This window comes from Athene noctua, chromosome 1 (genome assembly GCF_965140245.1).
Source record: "Athene noctua chromosome 1, bAthNoc1.hap1.1, whole genome shotgun sequence".
NCBI lineage: Eukaryota > Metazoa > Chordata > Aves > Strigiformes > Strigidae > Athene > Athene noctua.
In genome coordinates, this window is record NC_134037.1 from 5,146,438 (window position 1) to 5,171,001 (window position 24,564).

Sequence of the window (24,564 nt, forward strand, 5' to 3'; positions counted from 1 at the left end):
GGAGATGTCACAGCAGCACGGTGACGGTACTGCTGGTGTGCTCCACACACGTGCTGGTGTTGTCATTACGTCAAAACACCGCAGTCAGGGCAATAAAACCACGTGTGTGGACAGAGGTGTGAGTGGGCCACGGGAACCCCGGCGGTGACGTGCCCCCCTTCATCCCCCACGGGCTGACCCCCCCAGAGCTGATTCATCTCCACGCTGGTGGCCCCGGGGAGATTCCCCCCACCCACTGGTGACTTGCGTCTGCAGGTTCCCACACAGCCATTCGTCACAGCACGGGGAAGACCCCTCTGTGCTGGGATTTCACAGCTCCTGGCCCATTGAGAAGTCCCAGACTGGGAAATGCAGAGCCCTGATATTTTGGGCTCAATTGTCTTGATTTTGGCAGGAAGGCTGAAGAGGGATGTAGGACACTGACCCACACTGTATTTTCAGTGCCCTCCCTGGGACACTTCTGTCCCCTGCATCAGGCATCTACCACTCACACGCGCTGGCACAGACACGCATGGCATCATGCAAGGTGTGCTGCAGGCACTCGTGTACCTGTTCCCCCCCCAAAAAATCCCAGTTCTGGGTGGATTTGGGATCCTGGCTCACCAGGCCAGCAATGACCCCCTCTGCCCAGCCTCTCCCTCCTCCTGCTGCATCAAAGAACAAAGTGCTGCTCCACGCACCTCTGCACCCACGGCTTTGTCCTTGAGGAAGTTGTTTGTGTTTATTTCCATTGGGGCAACAACAACAAAAAAGTAAAATAAAAAAGTAATAACATATTTGGAGGAGGAGGGGGCGGTCAAAAAGGATTTAGAAATGCGTCTGGAGCATCTCTGAACCGTGATGCTCTCTGGACACCCTTCTCCCGCACAGTAGTACCTGGCCTTTGGCGGCGGAGTGGGGGGGGCAGGGGGGGTGCAGACGAGGGGAGTGGTGGCATTTTGGGACCACTGTCGCCCTGTGAACAGATGTGACGTCTGTTTAGGCAAGTGCCCCTGAAGGTGCCGCAACAGACTTCCATAATTCGGGGGTGGGGGGGCGGTAGGCAAAGCAGGGCCCCCCCGCCAGCTCTGACACCTTCCTGCCCATCGGTTGAGGGGGGGGGGGGGGGGGGGGGTGCCCTGCTGGTTCTCCCTGTGGGGTTTCCTTGGGCTGGGATGTCCCGACACGTGGGCAGTGGTGCACGGGGGTGCGAGGTCCTGGAGTGAAAAGCGAAAGGCTAATATGAAGGGGGGGGGCAGGATCAATCCCCGGGGAGGAAGGACTGATTCATCCCACCCCCTAGCACTGCTTCACCGGGGTCTGGTGTTCAGGAGAGCCCCCCTCAGATCGGGGGAGGGCAGGAGCGGGCAGGGAGGGGGGCAGCAGCATCCCACCCCCTCCCTTCATCCCCAAACCCCCCCTCAAAGCTGGGCGGGGGGAGGCGGGTGCCCTCCGGCGCGGTGTCACCCCGGGATGTCTCCGCAGGGCGCCTCGTCCCCTTCCCCACCATCCCACCTCCGGCCAGCGCCCCCCCCCCCTAAAACTCCCCCGCCGGGCCTGATCCTGCCGCGCTGACCCCCCCAAAAAACAGGGGTGCAGCCCGGCCCAGTCCCCTCGGCTTGTCACCCCCCCTTGCACCTCCCAGATTGCACCGGCTGCTCTAATACAAGACAGCACGGTGCAACCCCCCCCGGCTGTACCCCCACATCCCCTATACCTACGGATATAGACCTATAGATATAGATGCCCCCCCCGACGGGGACACCGATAATTTGGAGCCCCGTTGCTCGCCCTCCCTCTACCCCGCGATGGTCCGTCCCCTCCCGCAGCCCGTAACGCCCAGACAACACCCCCCCACCACCCTCCCCCCGGACCCCTTCCCGGCTGGCGAAGGCATGGAATAAATATAATAATTTAAAAAAAAAAAATAATCAAAAATCCCCCTGCACGCTTGGCACAGCAGCTGCCGGCTGCGTTTATCCCTTTTGCTCTGCTAAAACTTGCCTGCTGGTTTGTGTTTTTTTCTTTTTTTTTTTTTTTTTTTCATTTTTAAACCGTTTTTTCGGTGATTTAAAAAAAAATAAAATTCAATTTTCAGCGCAGTCCCGCGGAGAAAATTTTAAATCAACTTTTCCCCTTCTCTCTTTACCCTCAGCCCCAATTTCTAATGTGTTTTTTTTAATTATTATTTATTTGTTTTGTTTTAATTTATTTGTTCACTGCCACTCGCGGGTGCATCTATCAACACCCCGAGATTTAACTCTAAAACCGCTGCGGAATTAACTTCGATGCGGGAAAAAAAAAAAAAAAAAAATATCAAAAAGTCGTCGTATGGATTTATTTCCTCCCTGAGAGGGGAAGAAGGGGCTGGAAAGGAGAGTGGAAAAGCCGAGGTGTATTCCTCAGGGTTATTTTCAGCCAGATTTCGTTAACCGCTTCGCTTTGCGGGCGAAGGCAGGGAAAAAAAAAAAAAAAAAGCGCTCCTCCGAGTGCAAGAGCCGGGATTTATTTTCTTGTCGCTGCGTTCTGCTGTGTCCCATCCTCTGCTTTTTTTTTTTTTTTTTTTTTTTTTTTTTTCGGGATAAAAAGGGTCTGAAATCCATCCTCTCCCTCCCGGCTGTTCGTTTATACCAGGCTCGGCTCGGTTCAGCTCCTCACAGCATTGATTTTTCGGGGTGCGCACCCCCCCCCCCCTCACTGCTCAGCACTAAGGACCGATATTTTCCCGCTGAAAGAGGCTGGATTCGGCCACGCACACGCAAAACCAACCGCGGAATTTCTTTTTGTGCTGTTTTTCCTGGAAGAGGCAAAGCCAAGGCAGGTCCTTGAAATCGTCTCTGCTCCTCGTAGAGCTGCTTGGGCGGTTTAAATCAGTTTTAATTTGGATTTTTGCCTTTTTTTTTTTTTTTTTTTTTTTTTAAGGAAGGCGCTGATATTCAGTGGGAATTCAACGAAACTTCAGCAAAACCCGCCTTTCCGTAGAGAAAATCTCCAGGGATTTTGCAAGGCGTGGAGAGGGAGATGTGTGTCCAGAACCCAGCACATCTGGATACGCAGCTGCTTTGGGAGAAGAAAAATAAATATATAAATAAAATATATATATATATCGACATATTTAATTCTCCCTTTTTTCTCTGCATGCCGATAGCCCTGTGTTCCTAAGCATATATATATATATATATATATACACACACATGCACACAGCGTGGTATAAATTATACTTTATATTATGAAGGGGAGAATATACATTTTTATATGTCACATACGTTCCGGTGTCTAACACGCATGAAGTCCCATCTGTATGCGACGTTTGCATCAGTATGTATATAATTACAGATTTATGATTACACAACTATTTCCTCCTTAAATTATAAATATCTGCAACACACACAGCAGCACCTTTCCGATATTTCTCCGTGCCGTATTTATCCGCCTGTAATATTATTTCTACAGGCGCCTATAACGCCCTTCGTGCCTATATTGGTGTATTTGTCCGGATTTCGCTTTAGCCGCATTTTTACCCTCTGCCGGTGCACACACGCATCCCCTCTGGGCTGGACCCCCCTCTTTTTTTTATTTTTTTTTTTATTTATTCTTTTTTTTAATCCCCGCTCCCTCCACCTATTTCATACAGAGTTTTTTCATTTCGTGGGAGATTTTTTTTTTTTTGTCTTTCCGAGCCCCAAAAGCCGCTGCCAGTCACACCCCACCCCCCTCCCCCCAAAAAAAAATTTCCAAGGGGAAATATTTCCAAGGGGCTGTGGGAAATATTAAGGATGTGAGCGTTATTCCCGGGGAGCAGGGCGGGGGAACCCCCCCCCCCCCCCCCCACTGGGGTTGGAGCCACCTCAGGGAGAAATGAGCCCCTGGGAGAGGGGTCGGCGGGGGAAGGGGGGGTGTCTGAGCCCCCCCGTGGGCTCAGTGCCCGGTGGGACCCCACATTGCAGCGGGGTGCAGCCGGCTCTGGGCTGCACCATTAACCTTGAGACCCGGCGGCCTCTGCAGCACACGGGGAGGTGGCGGGGGGGGGAAAAAGAGATGGGTGTCCAGTTTGGTGTGGGGGGGGGACACCCCCAAACAGGTTGGGGTGGAGGGGAGGCTGTGACCACTCTGCTTGGAGCATGAAGGATTGGGGGGCAGGAGCTTGGAGAAATCCCACCTGGGCAATATCCCTAAGGACGGGGGGTGCCTCCAAAGGGCTCGGGGGGTGTCGTGTTCTGCCCCCCCCGGAAATATCCTTTATTATTTCTGTGAGCTGGGCATGGGTGTCCTCCGGGTGCGTGGGGAGGTGCGGAGCAAGGCTGCCCGGCTGGACTTTGCCTGCAGCACAGGGGCCGGCCGTGTGGCCATGCCCGGGCTGGTGGTTTGATTTTATTATTTTATTCCTTTTTTTTTTTTTTTTCACAGCAATGAAACCTGGCGCCCGGCTGATGGTGCAACAGATACCAGCCACCCCCTCTGCTTACCCCCCCCCCCCCTCCTCCTCCTTTCCTACCATCACCGCCCATTTACACGTGACGTGGGTAAACCAGTCAGCGAGTGGGACTGGGGAGTCTGGACACACTGGGGAGCCAAGGTGGGGGGAGAGACAGAACCCCACTGCCCCTAACACCCCCCGAATCAGGAGCAGGCAGGAGCCAGGCATCTCATAGCCCTCTGCCTTCCCCGAAGCGAGGGGGTGTCCTGCCCCACGGCCTTGCCCCCCCTCCACCCCTTGCCCCCCCAGCACCGAAGGTGGGTAGCGCTTCTCTGTCCCCTCGCTCCTCTTTCTCGCTGTCACGCTGGGACCCCAGAGAGTCCCTTCCCACAGGTCTCCCCTGAAAGCTTCCTCCTATTGTCTCCTTAAGCTTCAAAATTGATTTTGCTTTTTTTGGTTCATTTTTTTTTTTTATTGTCATCATTACTATTACTACAGGCAGGAGGGGAATTCACTTCTTTCTCCCCTCCTGCGATTCCGGCTCCTCTTTGGAGAGTCCTGTGGAAACATTCCATCCTAGGCCGGTTACACGCACACGAACCAACCTCTCCTCCATCCCTTGGGTTTCGGGGGGAAGCAAAGCTCCCCTAAACCCCCTTCTTCCCGTCTCGCTTCCATCCTTACCCCTTCCCAACGCTGCCTCCAGCTTCTCCCCCTTTCCTCGTTCGCCTGCCGGTCTCCCGCTGTCCTCCCGGTATCAGCCCTTATCTCCTGGTTATCTCTGCTGCTGCTAAATTCAGCCCAGCGGAGAGGTTCAGCCTGGGGAATCTGCTAGTTAAATCTAAATCAGTCCCAAGAGTTATTTCTCTGACCATAATTCCCCCCCCCCCGCCCCCCCAATCCAGCCCTTTTCCGGGTGTGAGATGGTTTTCTAGGATCCCTGCACAATCTGCAGAGAAAACGGAGTCTCGGGTAATTCCATCTCCTTCCCAGATCCTCCTTGGGAAGGGGATTTCACCCTGACCGCCCTCCAGAAGTGGTTTTTGGGGTGTCGGCATTCCAAGCCACATGCAAGGCATCCCGCGGCCTGCACCACGTGAAAAAAAACCACCCCCCCCCGCCCCAACTTCCCCCCCAACTCAAATGAGCCCAAACCAGAAACCAAAGCACCCATCGCACCCACCCAGCCCTACAGCTCTGGGAAATGCCTCCCCACCCGGACCCACGGCACCCCCAGTCCCCAGTGGGTCACCCCAGTGTGCTCCCAGCTCCCCACGATGGAAAAGCGGGGAGGGGGGGGTGTGTGTATTAAAAACACCCGGGAGGGGGCGTTTTGTGGGTGCTGGTAGGGGTCTGCTCCCCACATGCCATCACTGGCAAGTGGGCCTACAGCATTAATGGGGGGTGCAGCGGTTAATGCCCCCCCCCTCCCCTTTTAAGCACCCCCCCCTCCACGCGTGGCCTTTACGTGGTGCGGACACGTGTGGGGTGGGCGCGGGTTGGGAGGATCGAGCCAGCCTTCCTCCTCCTCCTCTTCTTTCCCCACCGCCTGCCTAATTTAATTCTCCCCACCTTCCCACCCCCCCCACCCCCCCCGGCTGCCAGCCCCACATCAAACGCCGGCCTCGGGGGCCATTAACAACTTAAAGCACCGATCGTACCTGCGGGACAAAGGTTTTTTTGCTCCAGGCCCTAGGAGAAAGCATCTCTGTCTCTCACCTTCCAGGCTGTGTACCCCCCTCTTTTCATCTCCCCCCCCCCCCCCGGGACTGCTCTAACCTCCTTATCTCCTGCATCCCCGGCCGCATCTCCCCCTGCCTCCCCCGGAGGTGTTGTTGGACGGGGCGGGGGGGGGGGGGGGAAGAAGAAAGGCGGGGAGGAGACTGACCGAGGGTTTTAAGCAGCCCAGCCCCATCGTGGAGGGGGGGGGGGGGGGGGGGGGGGGGGGCGGGAGGTGATGGATGGAGCCCGGTGGGAGAAGCTAAATCCAGGCGGGAGCTAAATCTCTCCTCCGGAGGGACCTGGACTTCTTCCTTGGGGTGTCGAAGCGGTGGCCGGACCTGCTGAAGGTGGGGGAAGGTGGGTGGTGGGGAAGGGTGGGGAGGGGGGTGGTGGAGAAAAATTGCATCTCTGGTGGTGGTTTGGTTTTGGCTGGAAGGCTGCACCCACGCGAGACCGCTCCGGCCACCGCTCACCGTAGGGGAAAGTGGAGCCTGGGGTTTTTCACCCGCTCCCCGTCGCTCTGGATTGTGGCCGGGGACCCGGCTGGGGTTTGGGGAGGCCCGTCACGAGATGTACCAGAGTTTAGCCATGGCAGCTAACCCAGGCCCTCCGGCGTACGAGGGGGCAGGTGGCTTCATGCACAGCGCGGCCGCAGCGTCCCCCGTCTATGTGCCCACCACGAGGGTCACCTCCATGCTCCCCAGCCTGCCGTACCTCCAGAGCAGCGGCTCTTCCCAGCAAGGCAGCCCCGTCTCCAGCCACTCCATCTGGACTCAACCCGGAGCCGAAAGCGCCGCTTACAACCCCGGATCTTCTCACCCTTCCGTGTCACCTCGGTTCTCCTTCTCCACCAGCACCCCCATCCCTGCCACCTCTTCCCGGGAAGCCGCGGCGGCTTACGGCAGCTCCTTGAACCTTTCTGCTAACGGGAGGGAGCAGTACAGCAGGGGGTTTGGCAGCTCCTATTCCAGCCCCTACCCGGCTTATATGAGCCCCGAAATGGCCACGACCTGGACTTCCTCGCCCTTCGACAGCCCCATGCTGCACAACCTGCAGAGCCGAGGGACGCCCGCGGCCGCCCGACACGCCAACATAGGTGAGCGCAGCCACCGCTGGGATAGGGGAGGGAGGGTTTCACCGCACACCCCCAAATTTTTGTGCCCTCACCCCTATTCGAGTAGGGCGAGGAGGCGCGAAGGGCAGGACGGAGAAATTCAGCGTATTTGGGACGCTGCTGCCAGAGCCGCTGCGAAACATGGGGGTCCCCACGGTGCTGGGGTTGTCCGCCCCCCCCCCCTCCCGCCTTGCGCATACACTTTGTCTGCAAACCCACCATTTTAAAATATCCTCACGGACCACAGTTGCTAAAAACTAAGCGTAATTTAGGATAGGCCTGAAGCAGTAAGAAATGATGTGTCGAGCTCTTGGGAAAGGGTTCGCTGGCTCCACAAATAGCTCCGAGGGGATTTAGGGGCTGCGACGGGGGTGAGCACGGTGTGCAGGACACGATGCTCCGTGGGTGTGCAGGCAGCCCCTTCCCCGGCTTGCTTTAGGTGTAAAATGGGGACAATTTATTTGGAAAATGAGGAAATCAATGTTTGGCCTGTGAATCCCAGACCTTCACTTTGGGCTATTTTATGTTATGAGGTTTTTTTAATTTTTAGAAGGGTTGGTTAGGCTAGAAAAAGGGAAAGCGAGGGGAAATTTGGTGCTGAGGGGGGAGAGATGTTGAAGAAAGAGAAAAAAAAATGCATCCACATTTCTCATCGGACTTTTGGGGGGACTCACAGGCACAGCTGAACAAACCAACCCCGTATTGCGGTGTCTCCTTGCCCCCCAAAATTTTACCCCTTATCTCTTGTGCTGATCCCGATCCCCGAGCCTTTCATTTCATTAAACGCCCCTGGGTCCTACAACCAGAAATAGGACTAAATGGCTTAAAATATTGCTTTTATATTTTGTATGTCAGAAGAGGGAGAAAGGTAGAGAGAAATGCGGGGTACATCTTTGCATCGTGGTTTCATAACTCCTGTTTTCCTCCCCGCCTTCTCTCCATGAAGGTATTTCTGTTGGCTTCGGGGTCAGGGTTAACAAAGAAAATGACTCAAATTTGTCTGCAGATACATTTTAAGATTGCGTTCTTTAACCTGAATTTCGGAGGGCAATTTTTCCATCATGTCTAGCAAAATTTGCTTTATCTTTAACATGATTTTAAGATGTTAAAGAAAGGGAAGTTGGGCGTCAGTGCAGGCTTGGCCTTGCCAATGCGTTTTGCTTTTCTTCGGGCATTATGAAATTGCTTAAAATGGGGAACAGATCATCTTTAAGGATGGTTTTGGCCAACCAGGCAATGTTTTTGGGAAGCCATGAGAAGATAGGAAGAATAGGAAAAAAGCAGGATGATGTGGATAATCAAAAAATAATTGAGTATTAACAACAAGGACATATGCACATTTGTATTTGACTACCATGCCATCTCTTCCTTGGGGGGGGAAAAAAAAAAAAAATCACCTTTTTGCTGTAGTCTCAAAAGGCCTCTTAGTAATAAAAATAGCTTAAAACCAAAATAATGCAAATGATGAATTGCAGTTGCAGAAATACCCGGCAGCTTTTGAGGTGCCAGAGATTGAGTGTAGTGATTTGGGGGTTTCAAGCCCTGCCTTGAGTAGCCGTTTGCATTGCAGGTCTCGCAGCCTGCCTTTTGGTGGCAAAAAGTGGTTTTTATCCGGGCTTTTAAATAACACCGGGAAGATGGGATGCATTGAGCCAGTCCAGAAAACATTAGTGGTAGCTAAGGAAGGAGGAAGGAGATGGGACCCTTTTCCATCACCAGGTCCTGATTCGGGTGAGGGATTCACAATATCGCCGAGGGCATTGCCGAGGGCACTGCAGGAGAAACCATGGGATTGATTTTAGTGTGGGTTTAATTATGTCTCTGCCTTGAGTGTGAAAAAAGCACTTGGGTTTTATATAAAAAGTGGTTGGTTTTGGCTAAAAAAAAAAAAAAAAAAAAAAGAAACAAGAAACCACCTGAAACTGAAATCCAGGAATATTAAATCCAGGAATAAAATGGATTTTTCAGAAGGCAGCTCCCCCGGTAAGTAGATTAAGGTCCAGACCTGCCCTTTTCCCTCTTCTCCCGAGTGGGAACGTGGCCGCTGTCGGGCTGCTCCCAGCCGGGTCCCTCTCGACACCAGGGCGATGCTTTGCCCAAGCTGTGGGTATCGAGGGGGTTGTGTGAAGCATGTCAAGGTTAGATGGTCATTTCAAGGTGGTTTTTTTTCGATGAGAAAGGGTGAAAAGTTCTGATGGGCTAAAAAACTGAAGGTACTGAAAGATTTAGTGGGAGGGAAACACCATCGTGGATTGCACCCATCACAGACCCGCTTTAATAACGCATCTGAGCTTGGCTCAGCGTCCAAGCAGTCCCTGTCACGGCGAAGCCCAAACTCCTTCCTTTGCCTTTCCTTAAGACTAAAGATATTTTTATTCCCTGCACAATGAGGAATCCCAGGGTGGAAGTAAAATCCTCCACAAGGCTGTATTAAATCAAGTGATGTTTGCAGCGCTCTCATTTCCCTCCAGTGATTTATGTTCCTGGAGAACCGTCACCTTTGGATAGAGTTAATTGCAGAGCATGCCTGAGATCATTAGAATATTAATTATTATCATTTTTTAATAATGAAGATCAAGTCTATTCAGGTGTAGTTGGATATGCAGGCACAGACATGCAGTCTGTGCAATTCGGCATGGCATTTTTCCCCGCTGTAAAGCAATGCACTGGGGAAAGAAGTTTAGTGAAACTGTATACAAAGGTGACAGAAAATGGAAAAAGCAATAAGATCTTTATTTCTACTAATTTCTTCTAAGAAGAGGAATTTTGGCCTGGCTTAAAACATGCCAACGCAGCCCTGTGGTACAAAGTGGGAAGGATGGGTACGTAAATCACATGGGCCTATTTGAAAAACTTTCCCTGGTCTGAGTTCAAAATGCCGAATTTGGGCTTTTCAGACAAAGTTTGGCAAATTAATTCATTCCCCTGAAGGGCAGGATCAGACCCAGCAGGGCCGAGGCCATGAACTTGCTCCAGGCATTCCCTGGGATGGCGTTACAGTGAATTCCCGACTTAATGAGGCATGAAAAGGACTCGCTGCAAAGTCCCCTTTCAGGACACTTCCCTGCCAGAGCCAAAAACCTCTTGAAAACTGTCCTAAAATTAGCAGCTTGCCCCTTCCCCCTTCCCCAGGCAGAGAGGAGCGGGGACCAAGGGCGTCCCAGGAGCCCGAGCACACCCAGCCCGCTGCTGCTGTCTCCAGGCTGGGGATGAAGGGCTAGATCCTGGTTTGCCACCCCCACCCGCTGTAATTTTTCCTTTTTGCAAAAAAGCAGTGGGTGTTTTCTTTCGCTGTGTCACTGAGGAGGTTGATGTGGTTGGGAGAAAATCAGGGAGAGGGGCTGTGGGCATTTCTGATGGGTGCTTTGCTTTTTTTTTTTTTTTTGACTAAATCGAAGTCAGGGTTCCCCGAACAGGCACGGTTTGAACAGAGCGGCAGCATCTGGGAAGATCAAAGCCTGAAGCAGACGCTTGGTTGGAAAATGTCTTCTCCACTGCTAGTGGGGGAGAGATTGTGAACCAGATCTTAAGCTTTCCCATAGGGATGCTAAGAGATTTGCCCTGTAGCGTCCCCAGGCCGGCATTTCCAGTGACTCATCGGCATTTGTTACAATCCTCTGCCCTACAAGCAGCTCCTGACCTTCCCCACACACCTAAGGATGAGGTGGCTGCTCCCCATGGGGCAGTGGGCGATGGGGGGAGCCCAACATCTCTGCTGTCCCTGCCCTTGCAGGGATGGGGCCGTAGGATGGAGGGACGGGGCCGTAGGATGGAGGGACAGGGCCATAGGATGGAGGGATGGGGCCGTAGGATGGAGGGATGGGGCCGTAGGATGGAGGGACAGGGCCGTAGGATGGAGGGACGGGGCCGTAGGATGGAGGGATGGGGCCGTAGGATGGAGGGACGGGGCCGTAGGATGGAGGGATGGGGCCGTAGGATGGAGGGACGGGGCCGTAGGATGGAGGGATGGGGCCGTAGGATGGAGGGACAGGGCCGTAGGATGGAGGGATGGCGTCGTAGGACAGAGGGATGGGGTCGTAGGACAGAGGGATGGGGTCGTAGGACGTGTCTGTATTTTGCACAGGACCCTACTTCCTCCGTTTTGCAAGCGGTTGCATTTCTCACCTCGGCTCGGCTGGCGGGGAAGGTTGGCCCAGGGCTTTGTTCCCCCCTGCAGGTTTCAAGTCACCTTCTGCTCTCCCGCCTAATTTAATTGTCACCAGTCAGTCTGGGATTTGAGATGAAACCCACAGAATTAGGGTTTCTAATCTTTGAGCGAGATCAAACTCAAATACACAACTGATTATTACACACCCCACCCCCCCCAATCTCCAAGCAGGGTATTTTAAATTGTAAATAATGCAATAATAATAATAATAATATCACCATGATGGGCACTATATCACCCTTATTAATAATACAATTCCTTAACTGAAAATTGCCCTCTATTACTGAATACAAACGCATATGTTGTATAGAACAGCCATGGTGTATTATATAATACATTATACATGCGCATAAAATTTTTTAAAGCACTAAAACTTAAGGCAGTGGACAGTGGAATTGAATCTAAGACTTTATTATAAAGTCACAATTAGTTATTTTTCTCCTCCACACGTGCACTCATGTACATGTCTTTATCCCTGTAACAATAGCAGCAATATTTTTTTTTTAAGAGACAGCCTATATTTTGATCTCTCCCTATTTATTTCCACCAGTTTTGAGGGAAAGAGGCAAAATCCTTGGAAAAAAGATGAGCGTTTATCAGGCGGTGTTTCCCAAATGAAATTGGGCCCGATCCTGCTGCCTCTGTGATCTTCTGAGGATGGAAAAATCTTGGCTCGGCAGGCAAAGAGAGGGTCCCCAAAACTGGTTATTCCAAACGCAACTGGGTATTTTGAATGGACAAACCATCTCACTCTGAAAAATTAAGGTTGCACTGAAAAAAAAACACCAGCAAAACACCAACCAGCAAATAAAATCCCAAAATGGGTGAAAAAGCACCAAGGCAGCGGGATGAGCAAGTTTTTGTGCCTGAAGGTCGGCAGCCTGTTGCTGCTGGGGGTGGATGCGTGCAGGGGCTGTTAAAATACGGGTGGAAAAATGCAATTTTAAGGAAAATATAATTTTAAAAAATGGATAGTGTAGTCCCGAAACATTCAGAGACCTCGTTTCTCATCGGCACAGGGCTCTGAGCTGAAATTTTTGCTCCTCAAGAGCCGCAGAGCTTTGCATGGATAGGAAAAAGAGGTGCAAATACTATATATTATCTTTCAGAGGTTTTTTTCCTAAATTCACACACCGGCCTGGCGTGTCCTTCCCTCCCTACAACCTCCTTATTGAAAAGTAGGAGCAGAAATGGGATATTCGGTGATCTCCCCCTGCTCGGCGATGCTCCTGGGGGTGTAAGGCAAAGGAAGGTAGGGGCACGCAGCTGAACATCTCGTGTCCTTCGAGGTTTTTGTAACCCTATTATAAAAAAAAAATTAACGCAGCGTCTGCCTCCCATTTGGGGCTCACCGCTGCCTGCGAAACCAGGCGGAGATCTGTGTCGAGAGCTCAGACCATGGGCTTAAAGCCGCTGGTTTTGCTCACGCTGGGAGGGCAGAGGCAGAAATGCAGATTTTTTTGCTGGGATGGCCCCGCCAGCCCCGTCTTACAGCAACGTGCGATCCCCAGATAACTCAATTACGCTGCCAAAACCCCTCAGTCCTAATGGCAAGGTTGAGTTGTTGTGGGTCCAGCTTGCTTTTGGGAGTGTGTGTGTGTAATCGTGTCTGAAAGACTGTAAAAAGGGAGAATGGAAGTGCCAAATATTCACCTTGTAGATGGATCCTGAACTCGCGCTGCTGTCTGGCAGGAGGGTGTAAATACGCCTTTGGTGTGCCGGTGTGAAATGCTGCTTAAATAACCAGGGAAATATGCGAGAATGTGGTCTTACCTCCCAAATTAAGCCAAATTATCAAAGCAAAATTCATTACAAGGTTGGACTGAGGGGTTTTATATTTTGGGAAGGAAGAAAAATACCTTGTATGTCCCCTTTGTGGGGCAAAAACCTTGCAGCTGGCTACAATAACATCCAGCATTACAGCAAAACATTAAAATCTCTTTGGCCTTTACAAGTCTTCCCCACATCATTGGTCACAGCAACCGGTCTAAGCTGTAAATACATCTGTAATGACAAATTAAACCCAATTATCTGCCATGCCTGAGCAGTGAGGTCTTTATACACGGGTGCTTACACGTGCGTGACAGCGCTTGAAAATAATTTGATCATCATTGGCTTCGCAGCGGCTGGTACAAGTAAAGGCTCTTTCAAAAAACCTCCCCGTGTTTCTGCCGTGCCAAGCGATGCCGTTGTAAGGTCTCATACGGCAGAAATACTTTTTTTTTTCCCCCCTTGCAGTTTTTCCAGAAGGCGACTTGCTTCAGGGTATGCTTGGATTTGCAGCATTCCCCCCGCTATTGCACCTTTTTAAACACTCAGGGCATTCAGTGCTGATTTCTTTTTCAATATTATAAACCGGAGATGGATTTTCTCATCCCTAAAAAAGCGCAGGCAGGCAAGCGCTGGGTCTGATAGGAAAGAAGATCTGGGCAGAGATTTTTTGAAGCTGGACGTAGATCTGACCCCGCCATCAGTGCTGAAATGTTTCAGCTTTCAGGTTTTGGCAAGGTCTGGGTTTTAAAGCCAAGTTTGGGGCAGTGTCAACTGGAAGTGAAAATATTTTTAATTTTTTTTTCCAAGAAGTGCCCGGTAATTATTTTTTTCTCAATTATTTTCTGGCACAGAGGGTTTTTTTGCTTGATTAGGTGGACACCTAAACGTGGGATGCACCCTTTGCGTGTGGGGGAGCAAAGCTGGGTCCTTCCCATCTCTTTTCTGCTGTTTTCTCTGTCTTTCTAAGACCAATCCTGCTGTTTCGCTCAGTCAAGGCTTGCAGGATCAGGCCCCCCAGTAAACATAGCCAGTACAGTGTGAAAAAACAAAACAAAACAAAAACCACCCCTGTTTTAAAGCAAAGGGAGGTTTGCCTGGGGCCGACACATAATCAGGGCCATGAAAGAAGCTTCCACAGGGAAGAAACACAGCCCTGTGCAAATTATTTGGAGACCCACAGGTTTTCTTGTGGAGGTGAAGCCCCCAAAGCCAACAGGACCTTTCTGTTTTCTTTCTGGAAAGTGGTCACTTAGTTTATATTTTGCAGCATGAAAGGATTTGTGCTTTTTTTAAAAAAAAAAAAATATTTTTAGTAACACGTAAAGCTTGTGAGCCCCTTATCGGAGCCAGCTGGGCTCGAACAGCTCACGCCAGCCTTGGGAAGGCACTCGGAAACTCGTTTTATTTGTGAAAGGGGAACAAAATAATTCATGGAAAGTCAAGGAAAAATAAGTTTTCCAGCAGAGGTGGGGTGAGGGCAGCTGGATGAAGGATGCAGCGGCGCTGATCTCCCGTCTCCAGCAGGGACTGGTACTGGACGCTTCTGAATATGGGATAACAAAATTACTGCCTGGAAATGTTTCCTCCTAATCCCTGGGAATTAAGTCGGTGTCTGCCAAGGGAGCATTTCAGGAGAGGTCCCGTGGTGGGACACTGCTGCCTGCTCTTGCTCTTCTTCTCAAAACTCAGCCATTTTCCTCCGGTCGATGCTTCCAGCCGCAGCACGGTGGATTTACGGGGGGCCGGGGTAGGGCGGGGGGCCTGCTGCTATCAGGGTCTCCTTAAAGGTTAAAACCTGAGCCCAGCAGAAGGGGTTGGAGACAGAAACAGAGCCGGGGGTGGGGGGAGAAGGAGACCACACTGCACCCTCAGAGCATGATTTTCCCAATTCTTGCCTGTTTGGGTTTTTTTTTGGGTTTTTTGTTTTTTCACAGCTCCTGCTTGCACAGTGCTCTCTGGCTGTGTCTATAATATTTAAGCAAGTTCCAGGTTGTGCTCTGGCCTTGAGGGCTGGGGGAGTGGGCAGTCTCCTTGGACTCTGCAAACATCTCCAAACAGTCTGGGAGACATCTCCCTCTTGTCTGCTTCTCAGCTGCGTCCCTCTGGCTGTTGCCCGCCGTTGTGCCTCCATGCGCCTCGGTTTTCCTTCAAGCTCCAGCTTCCGGAGTCATGTTATCATGCGTCAGGCTCTGGTTTTGCAGGCAGGGAAGGAGCAGCTTTTCTGGACAAGAGAAAAGCTGGGAAACCCTGATTCTTATGTGCTGAAACTCTAGAAGAGACAAAAAAATAACCTAATATTTATTTAAACTCCCAGGAGTTTCCAAGCCAGGGTCTTGGGTTTGCAAGCCAGGTAGCCATCATTATTTAATACTCAGGGCTTGCAGTGCTGGAGCTGTAGAAGATCAGCGAGGCAGTGAGTCCCAGACATCAGGACTCCTCCGAACGACATGTTTGGCCCCAGATGTCTGAGATTATTTTGGGAAGGGAGTGCTGGCCCCAGGGCCTGGCTGCTCAGGGGACTGGCTTCTGGGAAGGACTCTGAGTTGGGACATGCCTTGGTGATGTGGAGCATGAGAGGGGCAGCTGGCTTGGGGGGATGTCTCCTCACACTCCCCTGGGCTGGGAGGATGCCCTTGATCCTGGGCAAGCCCGAGGCTTTTCTCCAGGGGCTTCCCACGTTCGGTCCTTCGTTGCTTTCCACGGGGCGGATTATCGATGCTTGTGATTTGCCCTGACCCTCTGGATGTAAAGATCTGGCCTCGAGGGTTTTTCCAGTTCCCAGCACAAGCAGGACCACAAGCAGAAGGGTGAAATCCCTCTCGCACCACCCTCCCTTCACCCCCCGACAGAAAAGGGTCTCACTCCGGCAGGGCTACCTGCCCAGCCCACTGCCTGCCCTCCCCAACCATTTCTATTCCTAAACCAACATCCCAGTCAGACCCTGTCACCTCCCTTGACGCGAAATCAATAACAACGGGTGAGCAGGTTAATTATAATCACAGAATAAACGCCACGGTCTCAAAGTTCACTCAACTTCAGCAGCGTTTCAAAACGAGTGGACGACGCCAAGAAACTTTCATTGATTCCTCCAGGGCAGGTGTGGGAGTTTGAACCTGTCCCCAAGCTGATCTTGATTCGAGACCTACTCAATTTTCTTCCTTATCTTGACTTTCGCCTATCTTATAATGCCTGTTATTTTAGATAAAAAGTCCAATCAATTGAGTTAGAAAAACTGCAAGTTATATGTTGCCCTGATAAGTTCAGTACCTGCCGTTTTATTGGCCTGGGCTGCAGTTTCTGTGCGAACTGACCTTTGCAGATGCTTTATTGGCAGCTGGGAGAATCGCTCCATCCTCCTGCCCCGCTCGGGGGCTGAGTTGACTTAACATTCAGAATAACTAATAAAAGAGGAAAAGAGAAGGGTCAGGGGTTAGACAAACTGGCTGTCCCCTATAACGTGATGAACCATAGTAAACACCTTTTTGTTTGTCCCTGGCTGGGGTCCCATGGGGAGGCCAGGATCTGGCCTAACTTATTTTGGTGTAACTCCTCTGAGTGGGATTTATCAGTGTAACACCTCCGAACTGGAGTCAGAGCCTGTGTCTAAATCAGCGTGCTAAAGAAAACTGGGCCAGAGGTTTGGATATGCACATGATCAGCAGTATTGGTTAGTGCTGAGGCTTAGACATGTGGAGCAGTATATACCCGACATATTTCATATATTCCTACACGTGGAATATATATGTGTGTGTGTGTATATATATAAAGTGAGTTTTTTAATATATATGGGTGTGTAGGTGTTATATTTGTGCACGTATATGTAAATACATATACCTATACACACACACAAAATTCTATATAGCCATAGAATAATTAATAACAAAACCAGAGAGAATTGATTCAAGATGACTCCTAGCTCACTACAGCAGCATTCTTAAGGACACAGTATAAGTGTACATATACAAATATATACATTTTTATATATACATACACGTGTATAATACACAGACATATAACAACAATACAGTTAATTGTATTCCTGCAAGCAGGATTTTGCCCATTTGACTTGAATAAATGTCCTTCCTTCTGATCTGCTCTAGTCTGGGTTAAAAAAAACAACAAACTTTGGGCTTGTGGAGTTGCAGGATTGTGGAAATGCAGGTTGGAAGATCTCTAGTCCAGCCTCCTGCCTGAAGCAGGACAACCACTAGCAGTGGCTGAGGTCAGCTGTGGTTTTATCTGCAGAGCCCAGGGATGGAAATTCCCCACCTCCTAACGAAAACGCTTTTCCTAATGCCCAGCCTGAGGTTTGTGCTGCATCCCCTTGCGCCTTCTTCCACTATCGAGAAGAGTTTGGCTCTGCTGTCTGCATACATCTGGCTAGCTGGTGTCCTTGTAATGACCCCAAACATCACCGAATTCCCTGGGTCAGAGCTGGCCCTGGCTTTGGTCCACCTGGGTGCTGGTAGTCACCTCTACAGACAGACAGATGGTCACCATCAGACAGACAGATGCTGCACTAGAACATATGACCACAAACCACTGGGTTCCTTTGGTTTAAGGAGTTTCAGCTCATCAGCTGATCTGTAGGACCCCGAGCAGGCCAAGAGCACCTGAAGGCTGTGTCATGCTTGATGATGAACTAGTGCCAGATGCCAGCCAGGGGAACCCAACAGACCATGCTCTTCAGTCTTTAGCATGGCCCCGGCATGGTCCAAGCACAGACCATCTCAGCCTGACCCAGGCATCTCCTGGTGCAGGTCCTTGGATGTGACCACATCTGAACATGGCCAGGCTTTGCTAGCTGGGCTCAGTGGCAGGGTTCACCAGTTACCCAGTAACTGACCCTGGTTGACCAGTTACCCTGTAGCCATAAGGCCAGTTCCCATGGCTCAGCCATGGAGCGGCAGCTTGGCGTTCTTCCACAGCACACCTGCTTGTGGTCCCTTCTGGGTACGTCAGACACGGCTGTGCACATCGAAGGTGATCCATTACCTGTGCCCAGCTCAGAAACAGCTGCCCAGGTGGGATCATGGTATTGCAAATCCCAAGCTTTCCTGATACTCTACATTATTTTCCCCATTGTCCCTTACCCTGAGGTCATCAAAGAAGAGCTCCTGGTAGGGCATGTCCATTTGGAGATGGGACATAATTCAAGGAGGATAATGCTGTAGCTGTTTTTCCTTCGTTAAAAGAGCGAAAGACCATTCCCAGGTGCCTTCTGACAAGCAGACCCCAGGCTGTGGATGGCCCCATCCTGGCCATTCCCTGGGATCTCCATGGTAATCTAAGATTTGTTAAAAAATATTTGGACAGTTGATAAGCAGAGGAATCTCCTGTTTATCAGAAGAGCCTCAGGTATTTACAAGTGTAAGAACTGTAAGTAGGAGTAAGAAAGGGGAGGTCACCTTGGAGGGTGAGATCAGGCGTGCATCCCAGCAAAAGAAAGCAGACCTTGGAGTTCACTCACACACAACTTGACAATCAGCAGAAGTTGCTGTTGGCCATCAGGTTGCTATCAAAGAGGTGGCCAGCAAGTGCTATGACCGAAAGCACCCTACATCCTTGGGGATGTTTGTGTGTCTGCCTTCTGCACAGCAGACCGTGCACCTTCTGGATGTGGGACGTAGTACTTCAGTGAGTGGCTTGACAGTCCCTCCACTCAGCTCTGGTACAACCACTGGGCTTGATGGCCTGGTGGTTCTGGTGTGCTGGAAAGCTGTCAATGCTTTTCCAAGCAACCAGGCTGGCCAGTCCCCCAGGACCATCTCCTGCCCCTTCCCAAAACAGGCAGTTTGTTTGAATCTGCTTTAGAGGAATCCAGGCTGTTCCCACCCACTCTTCTTCCATCCACTGCTTGTCTCCACATCTATGACTGTGGCCCTTGAAAGTTGTCCTGTTGCCCCCGCCAGTGAGGCAGGGAAGAGCCTTTTCTCCTTCTCATGAGGGAAGAACAGGTTGCAAGGAGATGAAAAGCCTTGCTCAAGGGAATCCTATCGCAGAGCCAAGACTGAACTCAAATCCAGACGCAGGATTTGACCAACTTTCCCATTGTGTTCCTCTTGAACATGATCTCAGCTGGTCCCTTGGCTCCTTCTACCTCCACTGTCCTTCGAACTGGGGAAAACATATCCCTAAAGGAAAGGAGTTGCAATGGCTGTTGGCAATGGTGTGTGCCACAGACCTTGGCTTGCCTCAGGCAGAGGAGGGAGCTTTGCAGGGGAGGGACGCAATGTTCCTTTTGCCTTGATGTGAAACATTTGGCCTGGGAAGGGTTGCACAGGAACAGTCTCACTGTGGTGTTTCACAAAGCACGGAAAAAACCAGGTTTCTTTGCCTTTTTGAAAGCAGCATGTGGCTCAGCCAGATTTTAGGTTGAATGTTCCCTAAGCAATAAGTAGGGTCTTTAGGTTTGCAGGGGGAAAACTGTTTGGTCTAGTCAGGCAACTGAGTAACCAACCATTTTCTGCCCTGTAGATATAGATAAACCCCCAAACATTCTGGGACCGCGCTGAGCCATTTTTGTGAAGCTTCACAACGATGCAATTTGTTTCAAACTGTGTTTCTTGTTAACAGTGAGGAACTTACCCCCTTTTCCATTTCCTGCAGATCAGCAATCACACAGGTGATGTTCTCTGTGAATCCAGATCAGAGCCACATTCCCACCAGCTGCCAACCCAGTGGTGGGCACTACTCAAACAGGCACTGTCCTGCTCTCCCCCTGTCTAGGTCTCATTATTCTCTAAAATAGTGGGGCCCTGGATGAATTTCCCGCAAATTCTGTCAGAGGGGAAACAGACAGAGAAGAGGAAGGAGGAAAAAAGCCAATGGGGAGAACCTGTTTTTACAGAAACACCCTCGACTCTATTAGCTGAAGAGCAAGATAATGCACATGGGATTTCTGATCTCAGTCTGTGTGTCAAGCTGATGATGTCCCCATCAAAAAAGGAAAGGGTTACTGACAGCTTTCTTTTGACTACACATGTGTCTCATGCATAAAATTGGGCTCTTTTATTTACAGTTGCTCCCAGCCCCTTCTACTTTTTTTTTTTTTTTTTTTTTTCTCCTTGCTTTTTGCTTGTCTTCCTTTCCAGTTCAGCCCTGCTCTGTCACGGTACTGGACCAGCCAGCACTTTTAACTGCTGTAATCTGACCAGGAACCTTTTGGTGGGTTTTTCCCCTTTGAAACTTCAGCTTCTGGAGCCATTCAATTCATGGGAGCATCCCAATCCATTCAAAAGAAATAGATGTGACTTTCAGCTCCACTAGCTGCAGCAAAAGGCCCATTAAAAGGACACCTAAAGGTCTGAACTGTAGGAAGGAATTCCACACTGTCACTTTTTAATGGAAACAATCTTGGGATTTGGGACAGAGCATCCTTAGCAGCTGGGAATGGCAAAACCTGTTTCCCCCTGCCGTGCTGTCATGGCTGTCCCTTGAAGTGGAAGGTGAGGGTGTCTTGGGTGGGATCCCAGGGTGTCCATGTGTCCAAGGGGCCAGAGTCCTTTGCCTCAGCTGCGAGTGCCCCTGAGACTCCATTTGGGATTCATGTATACATAAGATCGTGGCTTTCACCTCTTATCATAACAAATTGTTTTAGGAAACTGGTTGTCTGCAGGGAAAACTGCTCTCAGGGTCTGTTTAGAGCCTGTAAGTGCCTGGCTGTGTTTGAAGGACAGTTTCTCCTTTGCTCAGTTGCTTCATTGGGTTGAGAAGACACTTCTGCGGGGGGAAATGTTGATATCAATTATCCCTCCAGCTGTAAACAAAACTCCAGTGCTATATTAATGGAAGTCTCCTTCCATTCCTCTTCAGCCAGAGGGGGTGAAGGCAGGAGGGGGCTGGAGGGCAGAAAAAGGTAGATAACCTCGTTGTTGCTTCTCACGCAGCTAGGTCTGACCACAAACCAGTGCAGGGAGGGCTCTTTGTCCCCTCCTAGAGGCTGATTTGGGAACAGAAACTTTTAAACTGGTTGCTGGCTTCAAACCAAAAGATTCAAAATCTCACTATCGGAGGTGCTTTTACTGTTATTATTCTTTAGGATCCTGATCCATCAGGTTTACGCTTGCAGGATGATCTCTCCAAGGTTAACAGATTTAGGGTTGTTAAAGTCCAAGTAAACCCAGAAAGTCTGGACCCAGGAATGGACATACTGTCAGGCTGGCAGAGCTGGGGTTAGCAGAGATGGGGGAAAGACCCGGGGAAGGCAGCTCAAATCACTCTTCAGACTCAAGCCCTGACAACCTCCCTCTGAGCCCCAGCTGACTTGATTGGCAGAGAGTATTTGATTCTCCTGGTAGAGAATGCAAAAGTAGTCAGACTTTGGGTGGGCCATGTCCTTGCTCAGAGATGATGTCATGTCCCAGCCATGCTGGAAAAAGTGCCTATAGGTGTGGGCTGGCTGGTGGTGCTCAGATCTGCTTTCTTGTTGAGCCCTGCATTGTCTGGACCAGTTGATGTCTGTAGACCTGGCGGTGGATGTGAAGGACCACTCCCAATGACTAAGAGCCATGAAGCGCCATATCCAAGAATTCTTTTTCCCTACCAGACTCCAGTGCCTCACTTAGGAGTTACTCCTGGCTCCTTGGGGACTGAATGTCCCATTGTGGAAAGTATTTCTGACATTAGCATGCTCAAGGCCTCACCCAAGATTAGGAGGCTGTTGTGCAACACACAAGTGACATTTCCTGCCCTGGGGACCTTGCAATCCTCATAAACAGTAGGTGTGAGGGGAAAAAGATCTTATTTCACACAGTGAGTTGATGACCAGGATAGGGACAGGACCCAATCCAACCTCTCCTTCAGCCAGGTCATTCAGCGAGATTTGTCTTTTCCAACCTGAATGATTCTGTGATTCTGTGATTTCATGATCTGCTCTCAAGTGAGAAGCTACTTCATGGACTGAAGGTAGGGTCTTATGAAGAATTAAGTAGAAGGCCATTAGCATTAGTCAACAGCAGTGACCCAACCCATGAAAAGGACTGAATGATCCCAAGACTGACATTATCCAAGATGAGGGCTAGGCAAAGGCACCTAGGGGAGCTTCAACTTCAAAGAGGAAGATGAAGCCATTCAGCACACATGAGGCTACTCCAGCCATGGTCTGGTGTCCTTCTCAGCCTAACCAGCAAATGTCATCCTCTCCACAACCCTGTCCCAGTGCTGGCCATACCTGGCTTTGGGAGAGGGAGTAAATCTTTTCAGCAGAAAGGCTATTACAGAGGTCACCGGACGGACCCATAAATCTTCATTATCAGACAGCGGCTCCTGTGCCATGAAACGGAAATTATTGCCCTGAGTGCGACTGGGGGAGCTTTTCCTTCCCCCCGCATTGTTCAGGGTCCTCCGGGAGCTGCTCGGGCAATTTGCTGCCTGAATAAACGTTTCCTTTCCCGGCTGCTAAGTACAAGGAATAAGTGTCAGGGGATCTCATAATGCCAGGATTTAGAGCTCCAGCCCTGAGACAGAAGCCAAGAAAACACTTTGCTGCTTTTTCCTAGGGAGCCTCCTTAATCCCCATTATTAATAACAACGGCAAATGAAACAATCAGTGCACTTGAAGCCCAGTGACCTCCATGCCCAATATAGCTCAGCCTGATCGTGGATCACAGTTCCTGTGGGCTCTGAGCCCTGGGAACGGGCTTGTCTTGGGAAGGACCCTGGAGATATTGCTGTCTTCTCATGAGCACCCAGGCATGGGGAGGGGGTCTTTCCCCCAGCTATGCCCCTGGGGGAAGAAGGCAGGCAGATATCATGACCCAGATCTTCAGAAACAAGCAGGTATTTTGAGTTTTCTAAGTCTTGGACACCCACCCATGACAAATTGCATGGGCTGCGGCTCTTCAGGTGATATTTCTCATGATTTTGTGGACTCTCAGGTTTTCAAGAGCAGCTGGGATGTCTCAGCTGTGTGGCCAGAAGCTCAGCTCAGAAAGCTCCCCTCAGCAACTTCATCCCTGAGTCTAGTGATGCTGTGAAATTATCGCACCTCTTTTAGAAAGAAACCCAGTCCCCTACCTTCCACTTCTTCACCGGGGCCCAGATGCCCTTTGTTGACCAAAGGGCGTGCACTAAGGCTACGTCATCTTCTCTGAGTCATTATCCAGTAGTGTCCAAGACACATTCTTTGCCACCATACTTTGAAGCAGGGGAGAATATTACTCCTCCAGGGGCGATCTCTTGAGGTCAAGGTGCTCCCTGTGCTCTGATGGGCCTTCAGGAATGGTTTTAACAAGGTTGCACTCTGCAGATGTCACCTTCTGACTCAGCACTGGGTGGTGCACGCAAGGGACGCACCCACCTGATATCGCCCCACGAGGGCTGTGATTAGGGAGAGCCACCCATTGCGTGGAGCCTCAGTGTGCCCTGGGAACAAAGTCTGTTCCTTCCCCATCTAGAGCACCAGTGAATCCTGTTTATTAATGTTCAGAAGGGTCACTTTTGTCTGCAGCTGAGAGGGGAAAATCACACAAATGTTACTACTATGGAAGCAGAAGAGGTTTTTTTGACACTTAAACCAGTGAAAGTCCCTCAAGAGGGAAGCTCCAGTCCTAATCCCATGGAAACTGTAAAAAAAATCCAACCCCCAAACAAGTAGTGAAGAACATAAACAAATACAGATGAAAGAGGAGACCAAAGGGAGAAGGTTTCAACTGCTTTATACCGGGGTTTTAGATGTCTGACTGCAAACCAACAATGAAAATAATGTGGGCAGTGGAGATGGGTGTCACACAAACTTAGAAAATAACGCTCAACGTTCAGTAGCAGATTTGTTTATTGTCAGAAAATAAGACACACTTTGATTTCAACTCCACATCCTCTGTTTATTTCAAAAACAAAAGTATTCCTGTAATTGACGTTTCTTATCATACCTATTTTGAGGGACCTTATTTAAGATCTAGTCCAACTCTTAACATTTCTGAGGGACCTTCTTATTTAAGATCTAGTCCAACTCTTAACATTTCTGAGGGACTGTTAGGAATTTTCTCCTTTTTCTTTGATTAAAAACTTTCAGAGTTTGATTTTCTGGTGGAAAAATCTTCAGGAAATATACTATTTTTTAATGAGTCACAGACACAACTTGAATCGGTCAAGAGTTTTAATTGTTACCTTTGGACTACCTCTGCTCTGCTAAATTCTCCCCGGATTATGTCAACAGTTTTGGGCTGAATTGTTTTCAAAGAAGGGATTTTCTCACACAACACTGTGAAAATAATTTTTGTTTATCTTTGGAAAATGATAATCAAAAACCTCAACAACTTCTAAGATGAAAAAAAATAGTGAAATGTTTTTCCTTTCTTGAGATTTTTCAAGGAAATGAGTTCTTTCCTGACCAGCTGTTCCAATCCCTTCTCTTTTCAAAGGAAGTTTATTTGATCTAGATTTTGGCTG

General features: G+C 49.9%; 1 protein-coding gene and 1 long non-coding RNA gene across 5 annotated transcripts in view; one reads left to right on the top strand and one right to left on the bottom strand.

The window, feature by feature from the left end:
* Positions 1–2,303: 2,303 nt before the first annotated feature.
* Positions 2,304–6,972, bottom strand: LOC141955879 (uncharacterized). 2 transcript variants are annotated; one of them, XR_012632791.1, is made up of 3 exons: positions 6,833–6,972; positions 5,081–5,237; positions 2,304–3,036 (listed from the first exon to the last, which is right to left on the bottom strand). It is a non-coding gene; the product is annotated as an uncharacterized LOC141955879 (long non-coding RNA). The 2 variants fall into 2 exon arrangements; XR_012632790.1 differs by lacking the exon at positions 6,833–6,972 and adding an exon at positions 6,058–6,181.
* The window catches only part of GATA4 (GATA binding protein 4), a 30,277-nt gene continuing 12,150 nt past the window's right edge, over positions 6,438–24,564 (top strand). The window contains exons 1-2 of one of the 3 annotated variants that reach the window (XM_074895475.1): positions 6,438–7,214; positions 16,156–16,158. In XM_074895475.1, coding sequence (XP_074751576.1) covers positions 6,689–7,214; positions 16,156–16,158 — 529 coding nt within the window. In that variant the 5' untranslated portion in view covers positions 6,438–6,688. The remainder of the gene's footprint in view (positions 7,215–16,155; positions 16,159–24,564) is intronic. The other 2 variants (XM_074895474.1, XM_074895477.1) reach the window with 2 other exon arrangements.